Consider the following 26411-nt stretch of genomic DNA (forward strand, 5'->3'; position numbering starts at 1 on the left):
GCATTTGTTGTTTCATCTCCACTTTCATCTCTGATTTTATTTATTTGGATTATTTCCCTTCTCTTGTTGGTCATATTTGCAAAAGTTTATCAATTTTATTTAGCTTTTCTAAGAGCCAGTTTTTTGTTTCATTCATTCTTTTTATATTGCTTTCGTATGTTTCACTGGTATCTTCCCTAATCTTTATTCTGTTGTTGTTGTTTTGCAACACTGGGATTTGAACTCAGGGTCTCCTGCGTGCTAGGCAAATGTTTTACCACTGAGTGACAGCTCCACCCCCTTTTTTGCACTGTTTTGACATAAGGTCTTGCTGTACGCCTGCACCTACACCTGGATCACAATCTTCTGTACTCTCCACTCAATCTGGGCTAATAGTAAATGCACCCAGCCATTGGTTGAGTAGGGGTCTCACAAATTTTCCCCTTGCCTTGAACCATAATCCTCCCAATCTCAGCTTCCTGAGTAGCTAGGCTTATAGGTCTCATAATCGTGGCTGGTTCCTGTTTGATTTTTGAGATAGTGTCTCATTCACTTCGTTGCTGGCCTCAAACTGTGATCCTTCCATTTTTTTTTTCTGTGTAGCTGGGACTACAAGCATACACAGTGAAGCCTGGCCTATAGTTAGAATTCTACAATCTAAATTAAAATGTTAAAGCACTTAAAATGTCTTCAAGTGTTTATAAAAAGAAATGAAAAAGAATGCATAGATGGTGGTTTAAATGAATCTTACTTTAATATCGTATTATTCTCTAAGATTCTAAGCGTTTTAAAAATTACTTCATTGAGTAAACTATTTATATTTATAATTTGGCAACAAAGGTCACTTTTCACAAAGACATTCCACATATAGCAATAAATCTTTCAAAATTCATTCATTATTTTCTTCCACTTCTTCAGGAAGCTTTGTAAGGATCCATGACTGCAGCTTTTCTAGCTCAGGTTTCCTTATTTCATGGTAATACTTCGGCAAAGTATGAAACTTCGTGCTTACTCCTAGATGTTTTAACATTGAATTTGTCTCTTCACCCCAGGAATAAAGAACTAGTTCATCCACAGTGCCATGACACTGAAATAACTCTGGAAGCACACCATTGTTTTTCTGAACAGCCTAGAAAAAAAGGAGGAAAAAGGAAAGGTTGAAGAAATTTGATTTAAGTTTGTTCTTAGAAAATGAAGAGCAGAAAAATTCGAATTTAGCCAAGCTACAATAATTAAAGAGATCAGGTTGTGCCCTGGGAGGTACATATTAGGAGGCAGGCTTGCGAACATCATTGGGGCTGTGGTTATGTGAACTATAAGCTCCAGGGTATAACCAAAGAGTAGTTCTCATTGTCTGTAGCTGCTTTATCATTTATATTTCTGGGAATGAGGCTGAAATAATGTAATACATGTTCATCAATTTGCATGTTAATGTAAATTAAGTATCAATTTTATACTTGTATTTTAATATTCTCATGACCCAATAAACAAACCTACAAACAGTCATCTTTATTTTTGTGCCAGTGCTGAGGCTTCATCTTAAGGCCTTGTGCCATTACACGGACATTTTGCTCAAGGATGATTCTTGAGCCATGCTCCAAGTTGAGTATTTTGTTGGTTAACTAGAGATAGAGTCACATAGACTATGTGTCCAGGCTGGCTTCAAACCGTGACCATCCAGATCTCAGCCTTCTGCATAGCTAGTATTACAGGTGTGAGCCACCAGCAAGTGGCTTTCAATTTTATCGTTAGTATGTACTAAATTTTCACAGAAATAATACATATATACATACATATATAATACATGTTTATGCACATGTATTAGCTTTTTCCTCTTTAACAATGTTCTTTGCAGAAAGCACTTCCTGAACATTAATGACCACCTGGAACTCATTTGACAATGAAGTCCAAGGGTTACTAAATTTATAGTAACTGTACCACAATTTTTATTGCTTAACTGTCAACTCTTTTTTAGTTTCAATGTATCTATAGTTTTCATGTAACCTTTTGCAGTTGTTTTTCACATCTGTAACTTACCTGGTAAACAGCAGAGAATTTATTCAGAAAACTAGAAAGGGCAAACACTCCTGCCACATCTTGATGGAATCTGTAGGCTAAATGCATTGCCATGCATCCTCCCATAGAAAATCCTCCTAAATGAAGCAAAAATGGGCTTAAACAAGCAGCAGGACATGTGTGATGATTCAAAGACTATATGCTAGTTTCTAACAAATAATTTTAAAATATTTTAGTCTTTTAAAGATATAGCTAGCTAGCTAAACAAAATTTAGTCTATTTTAGAGTTCATGGAGTAAGACTTACTATGGTGATATCATTGGTAAAGAGATTTGTGATACAGACTTATCAAGAAGGATATAATTCAAAATGTAAGTCATAATTATACCGACAGCATAATAGCATTATTTACTTAAACTTCAATGTCTATGTCTATGTCTATGTTTATGTCTATGTCTATGTCTATGTTAGCTTTATTCTTAGAGAAATCCTCCGGGTACCATTTCAGGTTATCCCATGCACCTTCTTGTCTTACTTGCCAATTACAGCTGTTTCTAGCTCTACCTGGTACCTATTGGTCACTGAATTAGGAAGGATGATAAAATAATTGATGAACTAGTTATGATATAACTATGACTTATGATATAATGAAATAAATTTACTTATAAAGGAATTCAGTGATATAGTTGGTATTTTTTCCTTTTCTCATACCTTATTTGTGCCAGGCAAGCACCATATCTGACTATGCTCCAGTCCTTGGATTCTGAGACAGAGTTTTGCTGGGCAGCACTGGCTAGCCTCAAGCTCATCCTTTTCCTTTCTTTGCCTCCTGAGTATTATAGTCTTTTATGTATCAAAAATACACTATTAATCAAAGATTAAAACACATGGACCTTCTGTTCAAGGGGACTTGGATGAGAAATCAGGAAACAATATAGAAGTGAGTGTAATGTGACAGGAGCAGAGAAGCTGGTGATACCACATTTGACTACAGGCCAGAGGAGTGTAGTGATAGTTAGAAAATATCTATTTTATATTTCCTGAGAGAATAAATAAATATGAAAAATAAATCATGTAACCATGTACTCACAGAAACAGAAAAATATACTTTGGGGCAGTATCCAGGTCTCCTAATTTCCAACTTACGGTCTTCCTTCACTTAAAAATATAAAGCTGAGCCCTTAGAGAACACAACTTTGAATCTACTTTGAATCAACTTTGAAATGGGGCCAAAGGAGATCAGATGGCCTGCGTAAAAGTTGTACCTCACATTTTGATTAAAAGCTAGGACTTTTGGAATTCAAATTGCTTAAAACAGAAGTTTCATGTATTTTCTATCATCCTGACAGTTATTAAAAAGGATATCTTTATCTGGGACAGGCATATAATATTTAGGACCCAAGATACAACATATGAAAGAAGACTATCAGTTTATCAAGCATAGAATTTTTAAAAGGGCATAAAGTGTAAATAATAACCATTATGCTAAGTACTCTAACTATAGTTTTCAACATTGCAGAACAAATTAACTGTCTCACCAAGTAGCCCATTAGGGAGTTTTGAAAAACATCATCAAGAGACTTTCCTCTCTAACACTTACAGACTCAGTTTCAACTAATAAAAGTTCATCAATAAGCTTGGTGTGTAAAAAAGGAGCATCAACATCTTAAAAGTGTGTACATTGGTACAATGGGTCGACCTGTATCCTTATTTAAGTATTTTGTTTTTTCCTTTCCCTCCCCAAATTAGAGAAGTGTATACAAGATGCAGGGCACCAACATCAAATACAGTGAGAACAGGGGTTATATTGTGGGGGAGGAACATACAAAGAAACAAAAAAACATCACATGGTACATTATAAATACGTTAGAAACAATAGCAAGAAAGAAAAATACCACTTGTGTCCCTATCTTGGGGTTTATTTTGCTTAACATCATTTTATCTGGTCATATGTTCATAGCTTTTGACCTTTTCTGCTTGTCCCGACATATATTAGTTACTGCAAATAAGGGAAACCATAGGACCTATGTTTCTTTACTATGTTGAAAAATGAACTTTACAATTTAGTCTGGGAGGTAGGGGGGAGGTGTAGCTGTGGAGGTAGGAGGAAAGGGACGGTAAGGGAAAAACAAAGGAGGAGGTAACAATAACAATGCTTGACAGGCAATGTACTCATTACCTTCCTCATGTAACTGTAACTCCTCTGTACAGTATTTTTAGAATAAAAAAGTATTTTTAAAAAGTGTGCGTACAATTTGTTCTTGTACATCAGATTTCCCCAAACTTAAAAGCGACTGAGCTGTATTATCTATAAATTTATGCAATTACAAACCTTTGATCAGTCACATTTGAATATTAAGAGCTTACCACAGAAAAGACTCGTATGGCTGGCAGTTAAAAATTTACATTCATCAACATGAGGAAGAAATCTAAGCTTTTATCTGTCTCTCCACTTCAGCTCTAGACACCATTGCTTCTGAAGTTTTCTGTGTAACATCACATGCATTATCAAAAAACACGTATTTTGAACAAAGATGCTGATTAAGTATTAGTTCTTTGTAAATGAGTTTTGTAGAACTCTTAAGGTTCTGTTCTTTAGTCTATCGCTAAGTCTGACTGAGTGCATGTGACTAGCTGAGCCAGGTGTGTCTGCCCATGTGCTGGCCTCGTCTTTATGAGCCTAGTGGCAAGCACAGGGCACACCATAGTGTGACACCCATAAATTGTATTTAACTGATATTTTAGAAACCATAGATAATAGGATTAAAGTAATAAACAATAAAGCAGTATCTTAACTTCATACTATTGCTTACAAAGGTATAAACAACCCTTTTTCTTAAAAAAAAAAAAAAAAAAAAGCCCAGGACAGAACAACTGTATGTCTTACCATTTCCTAGAAAATAAAGATCCCCTAGGTTTAGAACAGTGCCTGGAACACATGAGGAGCTAAACAAATAGTTACTGGATAGACAAAATTAATGTAAAATAAAGTTTGGAAAATGTTTCTGTAAAAAGACAAATTTATCATCATAAAATGTACCTTTTATGTGGTCCGATCTAGTTAGAGCTTAGAAAAATCTAAAACTGAATACCTAGCTCCAGGCCAAACATTCCTAATTAGTTTCTTATAAAGAATTTTTAGACTCAGTTCTAGGCCCATTAACAAAATATCACTATTTTTTAAAAGCTCTTATGTGTAAATCATATGTTCAAGAACCAAAACTGTGAAACAAATAATTCAAAATTAAGCATATTGAGTAAAAGTAAATAACAATAATGTGGTCATGATTTAAAACAAATATATATGCTACAGATACCAAAGCTGGGATCTGCGTTTATAGGCATGAAAAGTGATATTAGCAGTAGCAGTAGCAGTAGTAGTAGTAGTACTGATTGTGGTAGTCGTATAGGGCCTGATGCTTACTTAGGAACTTTACCACTTAAGCTACTCCACCAGTCCTCTTTCAAGATAAAATTGCATTTTATGCCTGTGCCCTGCAAAGACTACAATTTTACTTGTGTTTCGCTTTATTACTGGGATGGCAGGTATCTGACACTATACGCAGCTATTGGTCAGGATGAAATTCTTTGAATTATTTTTATGCCCTGGCTCAACTCAAACCATTGATCTCCACCTCCCAATTAGCTAGGCTTACAAGCTTGGGCCAACAGACCCCATAAAGTTATTTTCTTAAGAAATTCAAGAACTTGAATTAGTTTGTGTCAAATATAGCTTGTGAATATTTAAAGTCTTGTTAATGTGACCAAAAAATTAAATTTTAACTTTTACTTAATTTTTAAGTTTAAAGTTGGCTATAAAGAACCACATGTAACTAACGGTTATCTTATTGAAATATGAAGTTATAAAGCATCTCAGTCCTACCTGTGATTTAAAAGCATTTTAAACTCCACCAATTCAGTTAAAATACATATTGAATATGAAGTTATTTTTAATGTTAGAAGTACTGAGGTTTGAATGCAGGGCCTCAGACAGGCAGGTGCTTTATATCCTGAGCCATGCAGCCACACCTGAAACCCTTTTTGCTTTAGTTTAACATTTTCAAATGAATTTTTTCAACCACAGCCAGCTTGTTCTCTGAGATAGCATTTTGCTAACTTTTTGACCAGTCAGGCCTCAAATTGTGATACTGTTATCTCTACCTCCCTCCTCAATGGGTTTATAGACATGAAAAGTGATCGAAGGGAAGTCTGAAGTACAAATAAAGATCATTAAAAGATAAACCTAAATAAATAGGCGAAAAGATACCTGGAAAATTTGGCTGCGGAATGCTTCTAACACTTCATGTTTATTGACTCAGGAACCTAATCTCTGTACATGATTTCAGAGTCCCTTGACAGATCTAGCCTAACTTTAAAGAAGCAAAAGAAAAATAAAAAATTTACCCACTTGAAATTTCCTTTGAAAACAGTAGCCCTGCCTTCTTATCAGTCCTACTAAGTAGGATTTTAAGCAAATGTAGTTAAAAAAAAATAAGTGAAAAGAAATTCCAAAACAAAGCCTTTGAATCCCTATACATGCCTTGAACAACTTGGCTAATGCAGAGAAACTCTCAGTCAGTCCTGAGTTATCATCAGTTGTGTTTAAATCATTGTGTGTATGTTGAGTTTTTCCTTATCCCTGATTTTGTGAAAACGTTCCTCCCAAAAGCAAACAGTGCCCTCCCCAAATCAGCATAAAAGTGAATGTGCTTATAAACTGATAAAGTAAAAATCTGAGATTTGTTTAAACGTAGAATGTCTTTAGTGGAAGTTGGATAGTATTGTGGGAAAAACAAATCAAATACCTAAAATACTGAACTCTAAGCATCCTGAGAATCTGCAGTGTAAGGAAACAATGATGGAATATTTGGATTCCAATGGTCTACTGTACGTGTAAATGCTTCTTGCAGACATTTCACCTTGTGTTTGATTCTAGAAGTTACAATGAAGAAAAATGAACTTATTGAAATATTACTACTTTAATTAACTTGCCCACTTATAATCTTGGGAAGTATCCAACAATTCGTCGAAAATACAAATCCTTGAAAATACAATTGCCTAAAGGATGGGATACTACTATAAAAGGATTGTTGTATATTTTCTCTAAAAGAGAATTTAATTTAACACAAAGAACTAGTCACTCAATTTTCCATCTAACAGTCTACCATCTACTACACTGTGTTCAATAAATAAATAGAAAATAGTAAATTCATTGTAGGTAGTGGTTCTAATGGATATTTATAGTTGCTTGTGAAGTATTTAAAATGTCAAGAGTCAACATTTCAACATGTACTTAAGATTAACAAGCTGAATAAAGCATGTTAAAAATAATAAACTTGACTTTATAAACTCTTTATATAAAATAAAACAGAAACAATCTATATATAAAAAGCAATCCTGGGAAAATTAAGATACTCTATCTTAAAGCAAAATCCCAAGGATAAAAGGTTTGTTGTCAAGCAAACAGGATTTTAAAAATGTAATAAAATATAATCACCCTCACAAATTTCAGCAGTTCTTTAATTTCATGTATATAGTATTAGAATTATTCTTCAAAGTTAATTCGCAAAAGATTTTAGGAATATAAAAATTATGCCTACCATATGAATTTGTACCTTTACTCTCCTACAAAATATATAGGATAAATTATTTCTTTCTCTCTATGAAAAATTGTTAGGACAATAGTTCCAGGCCTTTATAGTCAGGGTAATTGTTGTTAAAGATGCTAGTATCTAACATGTTTAACTAATTAAAGTGTGTGTGTATGTACATAAATGTTTGTAGGTGTGTGTTCTCATTCCTGACTTTTAGCTCCAGGAGAACACCAAGAGTTCAGAAAGAGCAGCTTGGAATTCCAACTTTCCTTCATTTAATTTTTGTTCTAAGCATTATTATAGGAAACTCTATATTATTTCCTAGAAATACAAAAAGAAAATAAGCTACCTAAAACCTTACTGTATACACATAATTTTAATGTTTTCTAAAGATTCATTTCACTGGTTAAACTCACTACAGCTTTATAGCTTGCTTTTTCTTGCATGTAATACTGATTGAAAAAACTTAAAATACACATTTTAAACTAAACTGAAACTGAGTTCCTTCCATGTGTGTGTATTTACACCATATTTAACAGTTGTATAATGTTCATTTTTAGGAATAGATTGTAATTCCTTTTAACTATTCCCTTCCCTCATGGTACCTACTTAGATCATAATGTAACTAACTCAAGTCTGGTCCTAGAAGCCCTTGTTCCTTCCTAAGTCAAAGGTATGAATATATTCTCATATTGTCAAAATGCTGATAATTTATTTATGCAATCTGTAGGATTATTTACATCCTAGATCAAAAGGCACACCTAAATTATAACAGTATTTTCTCTTAACAAGTTAACACCACCTAGTGGACACAAAAGGAATCTCATCATAATACAAAGTTCTTGACTAATTCAAAAGCCTTGGGTTCTAATCTCATGCTACATTAGCCAGTAATCTCTTCGAAGTTTAGTGTTCTCACTTCTGGAATGATAATAATTATATCCAATTCTGTTTGCTGTTAGGCTCACAATGTCATGAGGAGCACCTTAAATTAATACTGAAATAGAGATATTAGTACAAATATCAATATAAAATCATTGGGCAGAAATTTCTGTTTAAATAATATAAAAGAGCGATGAAGCAAAGAGCAGACAGTACTGGTCAAAAGCAAGTACATGGGAGAAAGTTCCCTACAAGGCTCCATGTGGTGAATAGATTGTGTTTAGTTACCATGGGGTTAGAGTATAAAAAGTACAAAATAACAGCAAGAAAATAGATTTTTAACATGAGTCTAAGTATTTCACATAAATGAATTTGACTGTCCAAATCCCATTAGGTAGGGGATAATTATCATCCCAGACACAGGGGATAAAGGAAACGCTCTTCTGACAAAGTGGCAAATCTACAGTTAAGACTTTGGTTGGATTCTGAACCTCAATTCTCTGGATCTCAGACTTCTTAGCTAGGATGATAGGTGTAAGCCTGGTGGCTTGAATTCTATTAATATTTGAAATCAGAGTTCTAATTAAATACCTGACTTGGGTATCTTGCACCAATTATATGAATATTACACCCATAGAATAGGATAAAAAGGGACCAAAGATTATTTTAAGAGGCTTGACTGAAAAAATATCTAATAAGCATCATCTCCTTCCTCCCCCCCCCAAAAAAAAGATAGTGTAATATTATCGCTACTTTACAGTTTATGCAGCAGCAGTCATGAAACGATGTCCAGCTAGGAGGTAGCAGACTTCAGATTTGAGCCCATTAATGTTATCACTATAAGCCATGGTCCCTTGGCCTGCATATAAGAGTAAACAAGTACCTCCTAGTCAGACAACAAACTTTCTGTCATAGCAGGTCATTTCCAGTAAGATCAAAACCAGGCTTATTGTTTGTCTTTCTATGTTACTTCCCTTATCATTCTCTATACTTAAATTTCTAAGTAAAACTGTAATAATTTGCATCTTCAATGCCACTGCCTCCGTGCTAGTATATCCTCTCTTACTGTCCCAGGTAAAATTAAATCTCTCCTCCTCTGAGTGTCTACAGTACATGTTAATCACTTAAATCATTAATTCATTTCCAAAATTATGTTATTCATTATGAATCTCCAGAGCTTTGTGTCAGACTTTGTGAAAGGGAAATAAAAAGGGAAATATGTGGTCATCTCTTTGCAGAGCTATCGGTAATAGAGTGTTATTGTACTTATCCCAGCCCAGTAGGATTGCAGTTTTAATTTCAAGCACTTTATGGCTACTCCAGTTTATAAGAAATTTGTGAGATGGATCTTGTTTTATTTTTCTATGTCTTCCTTTGAGCATAGAAAACACTTTGTACTGCAGAAATAGAGAAATATTTGCTGCTCAGTGCTGGAGGCTCAAAGACCTACAATCCTAGCTACTCAGGAGGTTGAGATCTAAGGATTACTGTTCAAAGCCAGCCCAGGCAGGAAAGTCAGAATGATAGAGAGTCAGACTTGAGCAAAAACAAAAACATACAAACAAACAAAAGCCCAAACAGCTTAGGGACAGAACCCAGGGCCTAAGTTCAAGCTCTAGGACCAGCGCACACGCACATGCATGTACATACACACACACACACACACACACACACACACACACACACACACACACACACGAGACAAGAAGTATTTGCTAAAGATTGAATGGTGAAATCTTGTGTAAATTTAAATTCTATCTTCTGTTTCACAGGCTGAGCTTAGAGTTCCTTTCCTGTGTTCTTCCTAGTACTCTCAAAGTACTCCATGGATATCTGACTAGAGTTATACAGTTATGTTAAACACAGAAAGAGATAAACAGAGATGAGGAAACAGACAAGAAGATGGTGTCACTAAGTTAAAAGCCATGCTGTTTTTAACTACAGTAGAAATCACAGCTAATAAAGAAAACAATGGCCTTTATCTGTTAGTACATTACATCTGTTTATAAATCAATGGGCAGCACAGTATTTCAGTGAACACAAATTTCATAGTTTGATTATTAATTGAATTTACCCAAATACTATCTGTACAAAATTTCCATTTGTATTTCAACATTAAACAGAATTTGTAATTTCTTTATGCAATACAACTATTAAAATAGTTACACTGGGGATAACCCTTTCACCAGAACATGCTCTATACTGCTCACTTTCCATATGCTTCTTCTTACTCCGGTGATAAGTTAGAGGAATCGATTATATTAATTTGTATATTTGATAGATGAGAAGAAGGTAATTAAGTAGAATAAAGACCTGTAGAATAGAGTAGAATAAAGGGCTAACTGAAAATATATTAACAGAAGTATACAAATATTTCAATTTGTAATAGTTACTCAGAAAAGTAAAGCTTTTATAAATTTGATAGAAATAGTGACCATGTATTCAATTAAATCAGGGCAGCAATAATTTAATCTTATATTCATAAAACTTAAAAATAGTTAAAAACGGAAATGAATGTCAGCTAAAATTAAACTACAAAGACAATTTCAATTGTCCTTAAAAATGGTAAAATAGCTAGTATGGTGGCACATGTCTGAAATCCCAGAAATATGAACAAAAGGATCATAAATTGGAAAACAGTCTAGGTTATATATTTTTTCAAAAAAAGAGAAGAGATGTAAAATATGCTATTATTCAAAAAGAAAATCCTTTTATGAGCTTTCTGACTACAATCATTTTGAAACCCTTACTATGTAGTTTATTTAAAACTATGAATGTGTAAATTGATATACAAAGACCTTTAAAAATGTGAAATGTATATAGACGTATAGAATGAGATAAAAGTAGAAAAATTAATTAACAAATCTATAAAGGCCTTACCTAATATTATCCTGTTCTTTTTGATGCCACTTTTTACTTCATTATTAATCAGATCAGTAAGCACCTGACAAGTTACATTGATTGATTCAAGGTGTTCCGGGCAGTCAAGAGCTATTCTAATTCTGTCAAACCACACATTAGAGATTCCTCCTTTCAAGGGGGTATATGGCCTGTTTAAAACAAAGGAAGAGGGACAAAAACAACAGACAATATTAAAATAGTAGCTGTAATTTCCACAAGATTAGGGTATGGAACAATCTTAATTTTCTGAGTTTTGTTAAACAATCAAATGAAAGATGACACAATGCACATGGCACTGAAGTTCCTATACTTACACTGAGCCTATTAAAACTTACGAAAGCGAATTCAGCACTATTAGTTACCTATCCATCTTTAAGAGGTAGGAGAATTATAGTCCTAATATATCTTAACTCATTATAATCCTTTGTAATAATAACACTGTATCTGTGTCTGTTATATAATTATCAGTGCATTAAACCTATTGTTTTGAGTAATTACAGTAGCGTTAAGGGGTTCAAATCCAGTACTGGGAAAGGTAAATAAAAGAGGAATAACAGGATCCACAGAGATCTCTGCAGGCATTTACAAGAGATACAGGGGGATATGCTTGAGAACAAAAATTTCGACAAGGAACAGAAGCACTTGACCAAAGCTGCTGCTGATCATGTGGTAAGTCCTAATTTCTCTTTACTTAGCTGTGAAGAAGGTATTCATTTTATACACAAGGAAAGATAGCCAGTGATGAAAAACGCACAATGACTGAATGGCATCTGTAACGATGACGAATTCTCTTTGATCACCATAGATACAGATTCCTCCTATAGCTATACCTCCGTGCCATCTCAGATTTAGCTATACATTCTCTTCTCCAGTCACTGAAGTAGAAGTATAAAGCCACCAACCAAAAGAAAAAAAAGAAAAAGAAAAGAAAAAATATGTATTTTTATTACCACAATCTTTAAAAAGAATGGCATTGTGCTAAAAGGAAGAGGGGAAGCACTGTTTTTCTGTACCAAATCTACCACTCCAAAACAAACTGACATCCTCACTGGGAGCCTGGTGACGAGAGCATTTGCAAAGATTCTTAGAACCACCAAAGGTGCTCAGACTGAAATTTAACAAAAATCCCATACTCTTCAGACAATCCCATATTTACTCAAGCAATCATGTAACAAACATTGTTTTGCAACAAACGTTCTAAACTTTGAATACATTTTCTGAATATTCATTTATGTCAGTCATACAAAGCCAGATTTTTTCCTTTAAAAAGTGCTTTTTCCCTATCATATATGTACACAAAAATTTACAAATATAGTATACCTTATATATAATGTGCATGTAATAATCATACACATTTATTCACACATGCTTTGAATATTTTTGTTGTTGTTGGTAGCACTAGGAACAGAACTCGGGGACCCAGGATTCTAGTGCTCTAACACTTGAACCAGCAGCTCTTTTTTAGTGCTTTTTTTCAGGGCCAGCCTGGACATTTGATTCTCCCATTATGCAAGCTCAATTAATTTGGTGAGATTGTGTGAGACGCCTAAGGTCTCTCACTAGCATTTTGCTCTGGGTGGCCCTCCCAATAATCACAAATGAGTAGCTGAGAATATTGATGTGGGCCCTCATACCCTGGCTTGATGTTTAAAATACCTACAATCTGCTTCATCTCTTCATCTTTTCCCTTCTCTCTCTTATGTGTCTTTTCTTCAATACTATTCCATGGTAATAATCTGGAAACATTTCCTTCAATTTTTACTAACTTTTTACTGAAACATACATTTATAAAGCGTTTTGGACACTGCTGTTATACAATAATGAAATATGCCTACCTGTCTTTTTATGTGTTGTACACTTTCTTTTCCTTTAACAACATCTCATAGAAATCCATCCATCTGATATAACTTACACCAATCTTCTAAGCAGTTATGTTGTTCTCTAAAAGTATGATGTTCTACAATTTAATCAACCATCTTACTCACTGGCCACTTATTTGGTTACCCACGTGATAGATACTAAGAAGAATGTTACATTAAACACATATACACATACATTTTTATGTAGTGAGATTTTTATTCTTAATGGAACTCACCATCTCACTGAAGTAAGGCCAAATAAGTAAGCCTGCCAGATCGAAAGTACACATTACATTTCTATATGATAGATTTTTTTTCAAAATTGCTTTCTTAAGGGAGTTTAAAATTTACTTTCTACTAGAAAGGTAAAATTATCCTTTTTCCTGTAGTACCCACTGCAGTAGATACAAAGCAAACACAATCTGCATATTGATTCAGAACATATCTGTCCTCAGAAAATTGTATCAGGTACCTTTGTAGGCAATTCCCACATGCTTCTGAGTGATTACTGCCTGATCCAAAGTTACACACAAGTGACAGCTGTGGCTGATGTTATTCGCTATCATGTTCCATTGGGGTTTTAATTTTTTCTTGTTAGTTCAGAAGAGCACTTTGTCTATATTGACAAGTATCTGCCTTCTGTTTTTCAACCATTTTTGTAAGTTTATTTTTAATAAATATTATGAATTTAATATTTTTAACCAAATAAAAGATTTTACATTTGCTATAATATTTTTAAACTAAATTTCAGATTCTCCTGATTTGTTTTTCCTAACCCATAGGTTTGACTACATAAAATCTCATATAAACTAAGAGCTTAGTTTATATTTTAACTTTTAAATCTTAAATCCAAGAGGAACTTATTCTTATATATAGAGTGGTTTAAGTGAATATTTTGAAGTTGTATGAGGTAAGTCCTTCTCCTCCTCCCTTTCTGTATTGTTTTAATTTCATCCTGTTATTAGTTATTCAATGTTCCTAATTTATTGAAGAAATTAATCAAAACATTCAGTAGATTTTAAAAGTACTTACTTGGAAATACTTTTAAAATGTCAATTAATTTGGCATTATCGACTGAGAATTAATGCTTGGATAAATCCTGAGGGCAAGACAGGCTTTTGTAGGCTGAATTCTCCATCCTCTACCTTTACTGCTCTTCTCCTAGGTTCTCAACTGGTGTGAAAGAGAAAATCCTGAAGCAGGTCTCTATCAGGCAGCCTAAATTCGCCCTGGTTGCCCCAAGTGTTCTGACCCTCAAGGGACTGGCTCAAGACAGAAGATAAATTGGAGAAAAGGCAGAAAATATTCAAACCTTTCTCTTCCCAGAAACCACCTCAGGTTTTAACTTTCTTAAAAGGACCTTGAAAATGGAAGCAATTGCTTTCCACACAGTCATTATCAGACAAAATGAACCCACAAATTATATTCAGATTGTCACTAATATATCTGAAGTTTTAAATCAAAATTGAATATACAACACTCACTCCAAAGTTCAAAGTAGACTGTTACCTATTTGAATTCTTGCTAGTTCCCTTTCCATTTTATTCTGCTATTCCTCAAAGTGTTTATTTGTCTGTCTAAGCACTTAAATAAGGATGATATCATAGGCTAACATGTGAATCATGCTGGGACTTCAGCCATAAATGGAAAAAATGACACTTACCTAAGGTTCTTTTCCTTTGACAATGCCTTACTTAATTAGATAGATGATCCAGGCATCTAGGATCCCAATGAAGTAGTTTACTAATCTGGGAGATATTTATTATTCTTTAGTTTCTTCAAGAAAATTAAATTTTACAATCAAAAGGAATAATTGGAAAAATGTAATGGGACAAAGTACTTTAGAACTATTTTTTGTTAAAAAAACAATCACAATGTATAAGTCTCTTAAGATGTTAAAATAACCTTTAAATAAAGAATAAAAGATTGTTTTTTAAACAACTAAAACATTTGGCACGTATGTTTTGCTCATTCACCTTTTCCTCAAATAAATCACTTTATTAGCTGGTATAAAACAGCTCAGACATTACCACAATAAATAAATATGTTTGCAAAGAACATCTGTGTAGTTCCTAAGTCAATCAATCAACCCATTACAGGCTGGCAAAATATCAAGCAAGAGAAAATGTCCAAAGTACTTGAACAGTAAGAAGTTTCATTCCAAGTTTTGTTTTGAACTGTATTTCTCTAAAGTCATGAAATCAGAAGTCATTCACAGCTCATAAGATAACCACCTGGATTCCTCCTCAGTCTCCAATACCTACCACCTCCTCCAGCACCCTCTGTGCCCCAGTCCTATTTGTCTCCAGCTTCACTAGTAATGTAGGAGCTTTGCATCTGCTTTCCCTCTACTGGAATACACTTTACCACCTAACTGCAAGGTAAGCTCCCACTGATCATTTAGGTTTTCAACTCATATATCACTTCTGCAGGGCATTCCTTTGACTCTCCAACTTCCACATCTATCTGCAATACACACAAAGACCTCATCCTATACCTCACTTAACTGTCTTAATGACATTTATCATCATTTGAAATTATAGCACTGTACATAATTATTTGAGACTTTAAATTTTCTTTTCCTCTTCAACCTCATACCTATTGGTATTCAGCTGTATTTCAACCAAAACAAAAAGTAACAGAACAAATTCAGCAGCATATATCAGAATTGAGTTGTTTTCTATTAAACTAGATTCTAAATAGATTTTTTTTAATGATGCAACATGATGCAGTTTTGGTTACATTATTTATTTTTTCGGTCATGGGGCTTCAACTCTGGACCTGGGTGCTATCTCTGAGCTCTTCATCTCAAGGCGAGTGCTCTACCACCTGAGCCACAGTGCCACTTCCAGTTTTCTGGTGGTTAATTGGAGATAAGAGTCTCACGGACTTTCCTGCCTGGGCTGGCTTTGAACCATGATCCTTAAATCTCAGCCTCTCCTGAGTAGCTAGGATTATAGGTGTGAGCCACCTGCATCCAGCTGGTTACATTATTTTTATAACAGAAAACTCAACTGTTTTTATAAAATGTGTACTTATATTTAAAAAGTAATGTATCTAGTTTTGTCATTTTAAAGAAAAATGTATTTTATTTATATTTATTTTTTATTTTCTATCTCTGCTTGAGCTCTTTCATAGCAAAGACTTTTTTTCTCCACAAGGGGCTCAGAACAAAGTTTGGTATATAGTAGATACATACTACATAAACATTTGCTGAATGGCAAATGTCAATAATCATTGGTGTCACTTGAGAATGATCTATGTCAGCTAGAAATAGAATGTCTAAAATCGTTTCATTTGTGTTCTGGATATGCTTTGACTTTGCTTTGACTTAAAACTTTTATATTTTCTAGAAAATGGTCAAGTTTTTCTTTTTCTTTAAAAACCTAACTGAATGAAAGCACATGGTTCTAAAAAAAGTCATATGGGCTAATAGGTATTTAAATATTCTATTTAAAATATTTACCAGAGATGTACACTATGTCTCCAAAGTAGCTATTTACTCTTTTGTGGAGTTCCTGACAAATGTGCTGATAGCATAAAGTTGGTATCAGGTGAAGGATCTCTGGATATGCTTCAAAATGAATTCTAAGTGATGAAGGGAAGACAAATCCTTGTTACTATGCCTCAATCAAATGTGCCTAAGATATTTAACAACACATATTTGATAAAAATATAAACGTGCACTTTATTTGGAAAAATTGCAAACCCAAAGAGTGGTGGCACCACACAAGCCTTAGTCCTTTTATAACTTTTCAAAAACCAAGGGAAACTATATCATCATATAACGAATAAATAACTTGTTAAAAATTATTTAAATATGAATTCTAGTGTAGTAAGCCCAAACTAAGAAAACACCTCTTACTGTAAGTAAAGCAAAAATATATCACAGAAATGGAAGTCTTTATTCAGTATTTCAATAAAGGAATCTCAAATAAATATAATGAAAAAATACCACAATGGTCTCCATTTTAATTAATACAGCAAACTAATTGTTGAACTTTACTTAACTTGCTCACACTCAGCTGATTTAAAATGTCTATTAAATATAGTTGAGGAAAAGGATTATTTATGACCAAAAGGGTAACTCAGAATTTAATCACAACAATAAGCTATTATAGACCACAAGTAAGTAAACACAATAGACTATTATTTTCCTCTTGCATTCTTTAAAATGGCATGACAATTTAAAACACAATCATATATAACCTTGTTTGATGGGTTTTCAACAGATGTTGATGAAGTATATATGACAATTAAAATACGACATAATTTGTGGTTCTATAGTTACCTCTTAAGACAGAAAGACTTGCTTTGTATATTGTACCCTAGCACAATCAGGAAAAAAAAAAGAATAGGTAACAAACTGAAGTATTAAAAAGTCCATATAACTTAAAAAAGGAGGAAGCAGAGTGTAAGGTAGGAGACCTAAATTCAAACATATCAATTCAGTGCTACACAAAATTTAAGGGACTTAAACAAATCATTCAAAAGGTAGAACTGTCAGGTTGGTTAAAAATAAATAAATAAAGCCTACTATGTGTTGTATCTAGGAAACATTTTTAAACACGATTGATAGAAATTAGGTTATAAAAAACAGGCTACACAAAGAATTCCTATGTAGTACTAATCGTAATACACCAAAATGAGAGGAAAAGTATAAAATACACACAGAAAGCAGATGTACACTTTACCATTGTGTAAGATAAAAGTAGGTATTAGTACAGGAAAAATAATTACACAAGAGTATATGTCTAATAATATATGTCTAATAATATTAGTAGAAATAAAAGAAAGACAAATTAGTCTACAATTGTAGTTAGAGATTTAACATCCTTCCCTTGGTAAACAATAGAACCACTAAAAAAAAAAATCACTAAACAGACAAAATTTGAAGAATATTAACTACCTGCAATGATTCTACTTTTATAGAACTTTATACAAAAAATATATAGTAGTCTCCTACACAGACCAGATGCAAAGCCATAAAATAAATCCCAGTGAGTATCACAGCTCAAATAGTGCAACAAATACACACACACACACACACACACACACACACACACACACACACACACACACACACACACACACACACACACACACACACACACACACACACACACACACACACACAGAGCTACGAAACTACTAACACCATCTCTTAATACAGCTTCCTCATTCTCTTGAGGTCATCTGCTTTTCCAACCCTAACTCCATTCTACCAGGAAGCACAAGCATCCACATGGTAGTTTCACATAGGTGTTACAGTAACAAGATACAAGGAAAGTGTTCAGCTAGTACTATCCAGCTCTAGCTGCCAGATAATGTGAGTAAGCCTCTGTGATGGCTCCAGGCCCCAGCAGTCATGAGTCACACCCAGCCTTCAAGGTTTCCCAGGAGAGGCCCGAAAAACAACAGAACACAACTGACTCACCACTATTGTACCCTTTCTGAATTCCTCCCCCACAAAATTTGTGACCATAATGAAACTGTTGATTGCAGTAGTTTCTTAAAAAATAACACTGGGAGTATGAAGGGAACAAAGAATTAAAATATTAATAATAAAGACTATAGATAGCTGAAGTAGTGATTAGCAAGAAATACTTAGTTTTAAGAAAAATACAAGGAAATAAGGACTATAAGATTAGTACAAATGAAGCAGAAAACTACAAGAAAATAACAAGTCTAAGTTAGTTGGATAAAAGAGATGAATAACCCTGATAACTCTTTAGGGCAAGCAGAACCAAGAAAAAAGGAAAGAAAATAGAAAAACTACTAATGAAACTGAGTAAGAGAATCAATATAATCCATGAAAGCACTAAAATACAAAAAACTTTGTCAATAAATCTGACAAATTACACAAAAGATAAAAATTAGAACAGAACCATACCTCATTAATACTGACCCCAAAACAAAGTAAGTCTGAATAGGTTGTGTTTTGGTATTTTCTTGTTGTTGTTCTGGTCCAGGTACTGGGACTTGAAGTTGGGGTGTTGAGCTCTTACTTATTGTTTTTATTCACAGCTGGTATTCTATCACTTGAGCTAAACCTCAAGTGGAAACTTAGACTGTACTTAAAAAATGGTAATTTGGTGAGTAACAGTAAGTAGCTCTCTACATACTCTATGAGAATTTATGCTGTTCAAAATGGCAGCCTCTGGCTAATGCAACTATGGACTGAATTACTAATACTAATTTAAATTTAATCAATTAAATAGTATATAAATTGAGGTATGATTAACATGTTGCACAAATATTTCACTTTAATGCTTATTTTAGAAGTATGCTGAAAAATATTTTGAATATACTAGGTTAAATAAATGACGAACTTGAATTTTATCTGATTCACCCTTTTAAATGTGGTATCAAGAAAATTTACATTTATATATGTAGTTCATATTACATTTCTGTTAGTGTAGTCCAAATACCTGGTTAGATGTCCAAATAGTATTGATTAGGAAAATGTAATAATAAGTTATTAAGAATTCAAATGAATCATTTCAATGATAATATATTTGACTAGATCACAGTGGTATCCACAAATACTTAATATACAGGAGAATATTCAGACTCTGCAACATGTCCAAGCTGAAGTTTGATAAAGGCAAATGTAGAATTCATATCACAATTGCTGATAACATACAAAATTCCAATAATATTAATTCCCCAAATCATTTCTAATGGTATTCTTATATGCAATAGTATAATTACATTTATACTTAGATTAAAATATGTATATCTTTCTCATCACCATAGAAATATCATTATTCCTTCCAAATATTACTTATTGTAAACAATTTCAAAGATATTCAACTAATAACACAAAAAACAATCCAGGTCAACAGGCCTTGTGTTGAACCACAAAACTTCCGAAGTCTTTTTGTATTAAAACAATAATTTTTTTGCCTCTTTAAATCCTATATTATCATTTTTGTGCTATTTCTTTAAAGGCTTTCAATGAAGTAAATTCTTTTTTAAAATGATTTTCTTATTATCATTAAACAGTTGTACAAGGGTGTTTCAATTCAACATGTCAGTTTATTATTACCATGCATCTTGACCAATGTTAACCTATCATCATATTATCAAATTTAAAAAAGACCTTTGAAATTCTGGTTCTTTTTCTCCTTGACACTAAGCGAATAGAAAAATAAAACTTTCTGACTTTCCAAGTTTTCTAGTCTTATTATTACCATGAAATTTAAAAAACATACCTATAGGTTATAAAATCTAAATATTTGCTAAATACCCAACTGCACATTCCTGGTTTACCTATTCAAAAACACAACATTATTTCTAAATAACCTTTTTAAATGTGGAAAGGATGTCATAAACCTCTCTTCCATATATTCTGAATTGTATTAACTGAATTATTAGAAAGACTTTTGCTGACAAGGTTTTGTTGTGAGGTTGTTGAGAAGAGAAGGTTTGAACAATGAGCAATATGCAGGGCAAGAAGAAGCAGAGTCTAGCAGGCCACGTTGGGATACAGTATAAATCTAGGGCTGTACAGTATGTTTAGCAGAGAAAAATTATTCACTTGGCAAAACTTGGCCCAAGAATTGAACTGAAAAATAAAGAATACATTCTAAACATCTGGCTGGCACACCTACATATATTTTTTTGCCACAGGGTCATCTTGAAAGTGAGATAAATGACTACATACCTGGGAGGAGCCGTTGGATAAATAACTTTTATGTGATGGAATGCTAAATCTTTATTTAAAACCTGTTTGATCCACTTTCTAAATCCTGGTCCAGAATCACCTGATGAATCACAAAATCTATGGTAAGATAAACATTTTAATAATGTAGTGCATTTAAAAGCAGTCTATAACTTAAGTAAGCAGTCTATAACTTTCAAGTAAAACAAAGGCTGGGATCAGGAATTCTTAAATCTCCATAGAAAAAAAAATCCCTGTTTGGAACATAATTTTTCATGCTTGATCAGACATCAACAGTACACTTTTAATTACAACAGTTTCAACTTTCTTTAAACTTGAATTTTAGGTTTCCTCATTTTAAACGGGTATAACAATCAACAAACTTACTTTCCTAAAAAAGGGAATTTTTCCCCTTACCTAGCTCTTAATTTTTTCTTATCTTAAATAATAAAGTTCCTAATGCGATTGTTACACTTTTTTTTTGGTCAGTCGTGGGGCTTTAACTCTGGGCCTGGGCACTGTCCCTCAGCTCTTTGACTCAAGGCAGGCATTCTATCACTTGAGCCACAGTGTGCCACTTCTGGTTTTTCTGGTGGTTTATTGGAGATAAGAGTCTCATGGACTTTTCTGCCCACACTGGCTTTGAATTGCTATTCTCAGACCTCAGCCTCCTAAGTAGCTATAATTACAGGCATGAGCCACTGGCGCCCTGCTCCTTACACTTTTATAGTTAGCCCAGCCTAATTCATTTTCTTAGTTAAAATAACACCCCTCAAAGGGAGTAATCCATGTCCTTTTATTTTCAATTTGAAGAAATCAGAATTTAATTGACATGTTGTCTGAAAAATAATCAAAATTCATGCAAGACTATAACAATATTTGTTCACAGAAAAAGAAAGTAAATAGGTTGATCTTATGTGGTAGTAAAGAAGAAATTTTAAATGCCACAACTCTAATGTTTTCATTAATTGAGTCATTACAACATCAATTCATGAATTTTCTATTGAGTAACTTAATGTGCAGGTACTGTGTTCACTGCTGGCATAGCAATGATGGGAAATATTGGTTTATTATAATTCACAGTAATTAGCCAACTAATCACAAAATAATATGAAAGACAAATATAACCACTGCAGAGGGTTTACTCTATTCAGAATGAATCTAGTTAAGGAGTACATAGACAAGTTCACTAAGTATAAACTTTCCAAGGCAAAGTTCATTTTGTTTTATCCAAGAAGCTATGGTTTCTACTGTCTGGAACAGTAGTGACACAACCAGGACAACCAAAAGAGTTGCTGAATTATATGAACTTCAATCTAGAGGATGGTGAGAAGTACAGAAGGAAAAAAAAAATGAGGACAGGTAAAATGCTAAGGATCCAAGGCAGAAAGGATCCGGAAAGAAGAGCAAGGAGAATAGCCAAATAAAGAATGAAAGCCAAAAGAACAGTTGTTTTGCTCAAATTCAAGTAAGAAGAAGGTTTAATGGAAAAATGTCTACTAGACTTATCAACACAGAGGTTACTGGAGACTGCAGCAAGATCAACTTAAGTCAACTCATGAACTCTTATTATGTGGGAAGAGATATCTCAACAAGATACACATGGTTGGGACCTTCTTGAACCTTCTGATTTAGTATGGAATGCAGACCCTAAATTAAGTAATTACAAGTATGATGATTATGACTGAGAACCATGGGATCTCAGAGGAGCAAATTAGCAAATCTGGCAGACTGAAAAAAGTATGAAAGACTCAAATTAAGTTTGCAATGTATACCTTTCATGCTGTATGCTATTCTACAGCTATGTTCTAGGAAATTTTTCTTGTAAGATACTTGTGTGATTTTTTTTAAATGGAAGGGCTGTTTCTAGTAGATTTTTTTCAATCTTGAAAAAAAACCTGATTACTACATGAAACAACATCCATTCACAAAGTTGACTTTTTTTAAATGCCAGCACTTTATTCCAAGAATATGATACACTATTATAACTAGTTTGTCACTACTTGGATTAACCAGAACATATTCTATAATAGAGACATATACATCAAAGTCTAATGTAAAGTCATTGGCCTCTAACCTGCACGATAAAGGCCTATTCCTGAGGTAAGACTTTTCTATACCTCAGTGGAGATTTAAATGTATAAGAATCACACTGTAATTGCTGCCCAAATTACTGAAATATATATACACATATATGTATATGTGTATGTATGTATAATAGTATGTATATAATAGTATATATTCATTAGCTATAATATACACATATATTTGTATTTATAATGAAATAGGAATTATTTCTATGAAATATGCTGATATGATTTATTACATATTTATAAGTATATAAATGTGCACATATATTTATTATATATACATATGTGCATATATGTATATTTACAATACAAAAAATACATGACTGTGGGTTTCAAAGACATGTATTACATGTTATAAAAATGCCAGTAATTTGAAAGGGACAAATATAGATAAACCACAATACCCGGGAGGGGGGGTGTTGGAGTAACAAAATCTGGAAGCTATTTATAAGATATTGTGAATTAGTTACCTTATTATGAGAGGAATATAGTATGGAGAACAGATGAGTACCTATTTTGGGACCTGCAACAGAAGACCAGTCTCCTAGTTGTATTGCCATGATCTTAGACATCTTATGTTCTAAATTGACTTCACCAGTAAAGTCTTTTCCCTTTAAACATCAATTCATCTTGGTTTAGGGCTTTTCACACATCCTCACCCCTAAATACTGATTTGGGACTTGTAAAGCTTTGGGCTCAAATGCTGACTTTGGTCAGAAAGCTTTGGGTTCAAATCCCAATTTCACTGCCACTTACACTGGGCCTAGTGGTTGAACCACCACTGCCCATGCTCTGTTCTCATCCCTGTGTCCTTCCAATCAGCATCACATGTAAGCCTTCACATGTCTTAGCTGAAACTTCCTTGGAAAAATCTGACACAGTTTCATCTTCCAAATGACTTAAAGCCTAACCACAGTTTTGTCTTTCCTTACAATTCATTTGGCAGTAAATCGTGTACCATCTTGTGATCTCCCATGAACTGCTGACTCAAATTAATTGAACTGTTTTTGTTTCTGAAAATTAGGTAGGCTCCCTAAGGACACAGGCTGCATCTCATTTCTTAAGAAATAAAAATTAAAAATTCCTGAGAACTTACCCTGGGCCAAACACTGTTGATGAATGGATTTAAAAAAGGGTCCTTCCAGGGGACTCCCTCACCATCCAATGGGGGAGAAAGACATGATCACAGATAGGAGAGAGAGAGAAAAAAAAAGTTATAAAGAAAAAGAATGAAAAGAACGAAGGGCAGTCAGAGGGTGGGCAAGACCTGACCCTGGGTCTCAGAGCTGACTCTGTGCTTAAGGGACAGAGGGAGAAACGAGAAAACAGGAAAGCGGAGCCTAGAGAAAGGCGAAAAGCACACCTGCCCTGGCACCACGGGGCCACAGGGGAAGGAGATATGTGATCAATATTACCTATATTAGCTGTGAATCTCAGTTGCCTACAGGAGCCTAAGACTGCAGAGAGAAAACAGTGGCAAATAATCCATTGCAAAAATAAAAAATAAAAATAAAAGAAACCACGAATGTCCGGACCCTGAACAGCACTCAAATGATAATCGACTGCCCCTAGCAGAACAACTTACCTCACTAAACATCATGTTAGAACCTGGACGGGGGAGTGGGGGGTGGGTGGCAGGGAGTAGGCATGGCAAGGGCTTCCATTGGAATGTTGTGGAAGGAATACTGGCCAGGACACCATGGCCAGAATCCAGGTGATAATGGTCCAATGACCAAGGAGAGAGGGGAGAGGAGAGAAGGGGAGAAGGGGAGGGGAAAGAAGACAGGGGGCAGAGGGAGGGAGATGAGGAAAGGGGGGGGGGGAGGGAGAGAGAAAGAGACAGACAGACAGACAGACAGACAGAGACAGAGAAAGAGACAAAGGGGGCCATGGGGCCCCCTCACCCTGGGGCCCTCTATGGGCCCCGCACCTCCTCCACTGGTAAACACTGGGGTGGCTACACCGACAGGAGAACGGGCCCCAAGCTGCCGCGACAACAACAAAAAGGACGTAGAGCTTCAATCCACCTGAGCCATGCAGGAAGATCAGCGAGGCGCTGTGCCTTCCAAGGGGCGACACAATACTGGTCTCCAGGGGCACTAGGCCCGCGGCCGCCGCCATCGCCCAGGCCTGGACCCGAGTCCTGCCCGCCACGCCCCGCCTCTTTGCCGTGTCGGGGCCGCGCACGCACGCGCACACACACGCAGGCACGCAGGCACGCAAGCACGCAGGCCTGGCTGGCACTTTCAAAAGTACGGGAGCGCGCCTGTCCCCCGCCCCCTGCGCATGCGCGGAGCTAGCGAGGGCGCCTGCAACTTCTTGGATTCTTGGGGTGAAATGTGAGGCGAGTATTGCTGTCCTGGGAGTTTGATGTGGATGGCACTCCAGAGGTGTTAGCCTCCTGTGATCTGTTGTAATGATGAATGGGTATCTTTTATCTCAAGCATTTGCTGTGGAATTTTTAAACACAATTCTAAAACTCAGAAGTACCTCCTTCACAGAAATATTTCTGCCAACTGTGTTTAAAATTCAACAGATTGTATTTCACCTACCACTTTGGAACTCACACCAAATGCTTGCAGGGATTTGTACTCAGGGGAAGCCAACTCGACAATAATTGCTCTTTCCTTTTTTTGTTTTTTTTTTTTACATCTCCCCCAAATAGTTAACAAACCAGATCTACAAGGAGATGGAACCTCATATTTATTAAGGTAGCTATTACTTAAAAAGTGGAAAATACATATTAGTGAATAGGTAGAAGCAGGAACTTTTATACTGATGGGAATATGAAATAATGTGTTATCTGTGATGAGTCCTGGAAAAATTAAACATGGGGTTGGATTAAATAATCTGCCTGCAGACATGGCCCCAAAAAATGAAAGCAGGGACTCTTAGTAGGTGCTTGTATACCAATATTTATAGTAGTATTATTCATGATAGTCTAAAGGTGAAAAACCCAAATAGCAACCTACAGATGAATCGATAAAAAAATGTGGTAAAAGTGGGTTATGACTGAGCCTTAAATGGAGTAAAATTCTACATCTTTACTACAGCATAGATCAATACTCAAAAGTTATCAGCTTTCATTATTATTTCATTATTATGCTAGTGAAAAAAGCCAGGCACAAAAAGGGCAAATAATGTTTGTTTTCACCACCAAATGAAGTCTCTACAATAGTACATTCAGAGAGCCTAAGTAGAATAGGGCCCATCAGGGACTAAGCAAGAAAGGGAAATGAGAATTGGTCAGTGCCACGTATCCATTTGGAATAGTGAAAATTTTCTGGAAAAGGACAGTGATTTGGTGGCTGCACATTAAGATACTGCTACTGACCTTTCAGGATCCTTTAGAGGGTAAAATAACAAATTTTATTACCAAAAATTTAAGGGTATTGAAAAATATTTGTTGTTTTTCATAAATGCC

The 26411-nt window shown here is 34.6% G+C and overlaps 1 protein-coding gene across 2 annotated transcripts; it reads right to left on the minus strand.

Annotated features, from left to right (window-relative positions):
* Window positions 1-710: 710 nt before the first annotated feature.
* Window positions 711-25156, minus strand: Lyplal1 (lysophospholipase like 1). 2 transcript variants are annotated; one of them, XM_070041476.1, is made up of 6 exons: window positions 25015-25156; window positions 24084-24140; window positions 20901-21000; window positions 11352-11521; window positions 2017-2132; window positions 711-1108 (listed from the first exon to the last, which is right to left on the minus strand). In XM_070041476.1, the coding sequence occupies exons 1-6, from the start codon at window positions 25106-25108 to the stop codon at window positions 869-871; spliced, it is 777 nt and encodes a 258-aa protein (XP_069897577.1). In that variant the 5' UTR covers window positions 25109-25156; the 3' UTR covers window positions 711-868. The 2 variants fall into 2 exon arrangements, with proteins under 2 accessions (XP_069897577.1, XP_069897578.1); XM_070041477.1 differs by lacking the exon at window positions 24084-24140.
* Window positions 25157-26411: the final 1255 nt, after the last annotated feature.

The sequence above is a fragment of the Dipodomys merriami genome, unplaced genomic scaffold, assembly GCF_024711535.1.
Source record: "Dipodomys merriami isolate MVZ:Mamm:240054 unplaced genomic scaffold, mDipMer1.0.p SCAF_31, whole genome shotgun sequence".
In the NCBI taxonomy this organism is placed as follows: domain Eukaryota; kingdom Metazoa; phylum Chordata; class Mammalia; order Rodentia; family Heteromyidae; genus Dipodomys; species Dipodomys merriami.

What these genes read in the sequence shown, in the direction of transcription:
- Lyplal1 (XM_070041476.1), bottom strand. Translation starts at nt 25,108, where the DNA reads ATGGCGGCGGCCGCGGGCCTAGTGCCCCTGGAGACCAGTATTGTGTCG. An exon ending in TCAACAGTGTTTGGCCCAGG is followed by an intron (nt 21,001 to 24,083) that starts GTAAGTTCTCAG and finishes GTGATTCATCAG; the next exon opens with GTGATTCTGGACCAGGATTT. An exon ending in AAAGAACAGGATAATATTAG is followed by an intron (nt 2,133 to 11,351) that starts GTAAGGCCTTTA and finishes TGCTTCATTTAG; the next exon opens with GAGGATTTTCTATGGGAGGA.